The sequence below is a fragment of the Vicia villosa genome, unplaced genomic scaffold (genome assembly GCF_029867415.1).
Source record: "Vicia villosa cultivar HV-30 ecotype Madison, WI unplaced genomic scaffold, Vvil1.0 ctg.001702F_1_1, whole genome shotgun sequence".
NCBI classification, from domain to species: Eukaryota; Viridiplantae; Streptophyta; class Magnoliopsida; order Fabales; family Fabaceae; genus Vicia; species Vicia villosa.
In genome coordinates, this window is record NW_026705703.1 from 117,853 (window position 1) to 122,038 (window position 4,186).

The 4,186-nt window shown below is 31.2% G+C and overlaps 1 protein-coding gene across 1 annotated transcript; it reads left to right on the top strand.

Moving 5' to 3' along the window:
• The first annotated feature begins 316 nt into the window (after positions 1-316).
• Positions 317-3,330, top strand: LOC131636358 (delta(12)-fatty-acid desaturase FAD2-like). The gene is made up of 2 exons (XM_058906974.1): positions 317-457; positions 1,954-3,330. The coding sequence occupies exon 2, from the start codon at positions 1,965-1,967 to the stop codon at positions 3,120-3,122; it is 1,158 nt and encodes a 385-aa protein (XP_058762957.1). The 5' UTR covers positions 317-457; positions 1,954-1,964; the 3' UTR covers positions 3,123-3,330.
• Positions 3,331-4,186: the final 856 nt, after the last annotated feature.

The window sequence follows — 4,186 nt, forward strand, 5'->3', positions numbered from 1 at the left end:
TAAAACTAATTAATGTACATGTCTTTTAATGTTATTATTATTATGCCCAACCTACTTAAATCTTCCTCCAATAAACATAAATATGGGATATTAGGCGAAAAAAACACTAAATATCGTGAATTACAATCTAGCAAAATGCGCATGTTGATAATGGAAGAAAAAGATATGGGAAGTATATGTGTATGGGCACATAGATCGGTAGAAAAAGGAAGAGTCAATTATAGAATGAGAAATAATAGGAAATAGTGTTATTTAATATTGGGAATTAAAATAAAAATTGATATCACTAACTCCAAAACACCGTCCAAAAAACTATATGGCCCTTAATTTTATTTGATTGTGACGTTCATTTCGAAATTGGGATTGGGTAATAATACCTTAAATACTCCTTCATCTCTCAAAACCCTCTCTCACACAAAGACGTAGGGACATTCAAAATCCTCTCCTTCTGTTTCAGGTAATTCTTTCTTTTATTTTTGTTAGATAGATCTAATAGTTAATTGTTTCTCTTTTGTAACCATTCATTCAAGGTGATTTTAGGATTAGTTTTTTGAGATTTTGATTTCTCAATATTCTGTTTCATTCACTTTCTTGTGAAGGCCAAGTGAATCTATAAAATATGTAATCCGTCAATCTTACTTCCACTGATAAAAGCTAATACTAGATTGAAACCCTAACTCTCACAATTGTGTATGTGAGTTTTTAGGATCAAGATTAAACGTTAAAATTTAAGCTTGATATATTTTTTTTTTAGACTAACTCAAAATTATATTTAAATATCAACTGTTTAATTTTTTATCTAATGACCTAGAATAAGCCGAATGCTTGGATGCAGAAATTTTGATTTAGAGTTTTTATTAGAAGAATACAAAATTGTAGGAATATTTTGACGTGTTTTTGATGGTTTGTTGTCTTTCGAGTAAGATATTGTTTCATTAGTAACTCGTGAGTAATCTTGCTTTATTGAAAAATCATTACGTTTAAAGTTGCTCTATCTAATAGCACGTTGCTGACTAACTTTTTTGGAATTTAAAAAAATTTATATATCTTATTACATAATGCAAAAATAAGGTGGGAATATGATAGATCAATCTGTTTAAACCGTCTATTAAATAAAAAATGTATGCTATGCGTCATAAAAAATCTTTAAGTTTATTAAATTAATTTATTTAAATGAATATTAATAACTTTATTATTATTTCGTATTTTATTATTTCGTATCTTTATTGATGTGTATTGATAGCACATCTTGTCCTTTAATTTTAGAGATTTGCTATATCTATCCTACTTTTCTCTGCATCGTACCTGTATACAAGTTTTGTTTTTGAGGACATAATAGATGGACTCTCTTTGAGGACTATCGCACAGGATCTTAAAATTTTTACGATGAAATTGTTATTAAATAAGGCTTCATAAATCTTTGCACCTATTAAAATAAGGTTAAATATGACCTATAATTATTTTGTCATGGTTTAACCATGACTAATCTACACAGTATCTCCAAAAAGTTGAGGCGGTCCTCCCTATACACCGTATACAACAAAGAAAAGTTAATTTAAATTAAGAATATCTTTTCCCTTAATTTTATCAGTGTATTTTGGCTTCTTTAAAAAAACCAACACAACATATGTGTGAGTTACTTGTTTTTACTTTTATTTTTCTTTACATGATAACTTTTTTTAATTTGTACTAAACATGATATTTAATTATATTTCTATTTTGTTTGGTATTGATTATCTGTCTATATTAGTTGGGCTGTTTACGTTGTTTCATCTATAGCCATAAATCATTATTAACACTTCCAAAAGAAAGCACATGTTATCCATGAAATTATCTATTTTTATGAGTCTTATTTTTTTGTGAACACTCTTTTGTTTGATAGCTATTCACAACCTAATCATTTATTACTCCACTATTGAAAATAGAACTGATTTTTTTTTGTTGTATTCACAGGTTGCGTGAAAATGGGAGCAGGTGGCAGAACCTCTCTTCCACCCTCGCAAACAAAACCAGAACAAGATGAACATTTGAAGCGTGTCCCAATCACCAAACCACCCTTCACTCTTGGTGAAGTTAAGAAAGCAATTCCACCACATTGTTTCAACCGCTCCTTATTCCGCTCATTTTCTTATGTCATTGTCGACCTCACCATAGCCTCAATTCTCGCCTATCTAGCCATAAACTACATTCCCACCCTTCCCGGTACTCATTATCTTTGGACTTGGCCCATTTACTGGGCCGTTCAAGGATGTGTCCTGACCGGTGTTTGGGTCATTGCTCACGAATGCGGCCACCATGCATTCAGTAATTACCAATGGGTTGATGATTTAGTTGGGCTTATCCTTCATTCATGTCTTTTGGTACCATATTTTTCATGGAAGTATAGTCATCGTCGCCACCATTCGAACACTGGATCCCTCGAACGCGATGAGGTTTTTGTACCTAAGAAAAAATCTCAAATTGGTTGGTACTATAAATACCTCGACAATCCGGTAGGACGATTTCTCACACTTGCTATAACACTCACTCTTGGCTGGCCGCTTTACCTAGCCTTCAACGTTTCAGGCCGATACTACGATAGGTTCGCTTCACATTACGATCCATACGGCCCGATTTACTCCGATCGCGAAAGACTTCAAATCTATGTTTCGGACGCAGGCGTTCTCGCGGTTTCTTATGGTCTTTACCGTCTTGTTTTGGCACAAGGTTTGAATTGGGTTATTCGTGTTTACGGAGTTCCACTTCTTATAGTAAACGGCTTTCTAGTTATGATCACTTACTTGCAACACACGCATCCTGCTTTGCCTCATTATGATTCAAGTGAATGGGATTGGATGAGAGGTGCTTTGGCAACTGTGGATAGAGATTATGGAATTCTGAATAAAGTTTTTCATAACATAACAGATACTCATGTTGTTCATCATATGTTTTCAACTATGCCACATTATCATGCTATGGAAGCTACAAAAGCTGTGAAACCTATTTTGGGTGAGTATTATCATTTTGATGGGACTCCAGTTTATAAGGCTATGTGGAGAGAGGCTAAGGAGTGTCTTTATGTTGATCCAGATGAAGGGAGTCAGATTAAAGGTGTTTATTGGTACAGAAACAAACTTGAGTAATTAATAAGGTTAATGCTTGGTTTGAGATACTAGTTGTTGGTTTTGATGTTGTTTCGTTTGTGGTCTCTTGTTGAGTCTATGTTCTTATTTATGTGTCTTTGGAATAATTGCTATGGTTATCCATGGAAGTAATAATGGTAATTAATAATATGACATATATAGTGCATACCTCTTTGTTGAGTAATAAAGTTGAAGTCTTGTAGTAGTATTCATTCGATTATTGTACTGAATGGTTCAAATATATTATTTATGATATTTAGATGCTCATAATATAGTTGAAATCTTGTTGTAGTATTCATTCGATTGTTGCAGTGAATTGTTGAAATAATACAATATTTAAGATATTTGGAAGCCTGTAAAATGTTTAGTTAGTTTTACACTTTCAGTATAATAAAAATTATAACTTACTGGGCATTATTCGGATATACATGGCTGAATTATTATAGGTTTATATGAAGATGCATCTCCAAACTATTTTTTCTGTCTCTCAATTCTTTCATCTTCAACCTTGTGCCACTACAACATTTTTTGTCTCTGGCAACACTTGAAAATCGCTGTCAGAACTCTGAAAATTGAGATTCGGCAATGGGAGGTTGCAAGAAGAAAACCTTTCGTTTTCCTTTTCACATTTTCTTTTTTCTATTTTAAATTTTTTTTTAATATTTTATCCTAAAACGTGAGATTGAGAGGAGTACTGATGATCAATTTGACTCAATTTTTTTCTTTTAAATGTGTATGATTTTATTTTGGATTTTTTATTAAGGGAGGATAAATGTCTATTTTATAGTTATATATTATTATAGTTATATATAATTTATAATGTATTAGAAGATTTTATATATATATATATATATATATATATATATATATATATATATATATATATATATATATAATTTTTAGAGGAATTTTTTTTGTTAGTGTATTAGTTTTGGAGGGGAGATTGCCACCAAAAATTTAATGTTGCTAAATTTTTTTGCAACATTGAAGAATTGTAGTCTTTTATTATAACTAATGTAACAATCTAAAAATGTCCCAAAAAATATTTTAGAGGACAATTATCA

Excerpts from the sequence above, each read along its gene's own strand:
- LOC131636358 (XM_058906974.1), top strand. The coding sequence starts at position 1,965 with ATGGGAGCAGGTGGCAGAACCTCTCTTCCACCCTCGCAAACAAAACCA.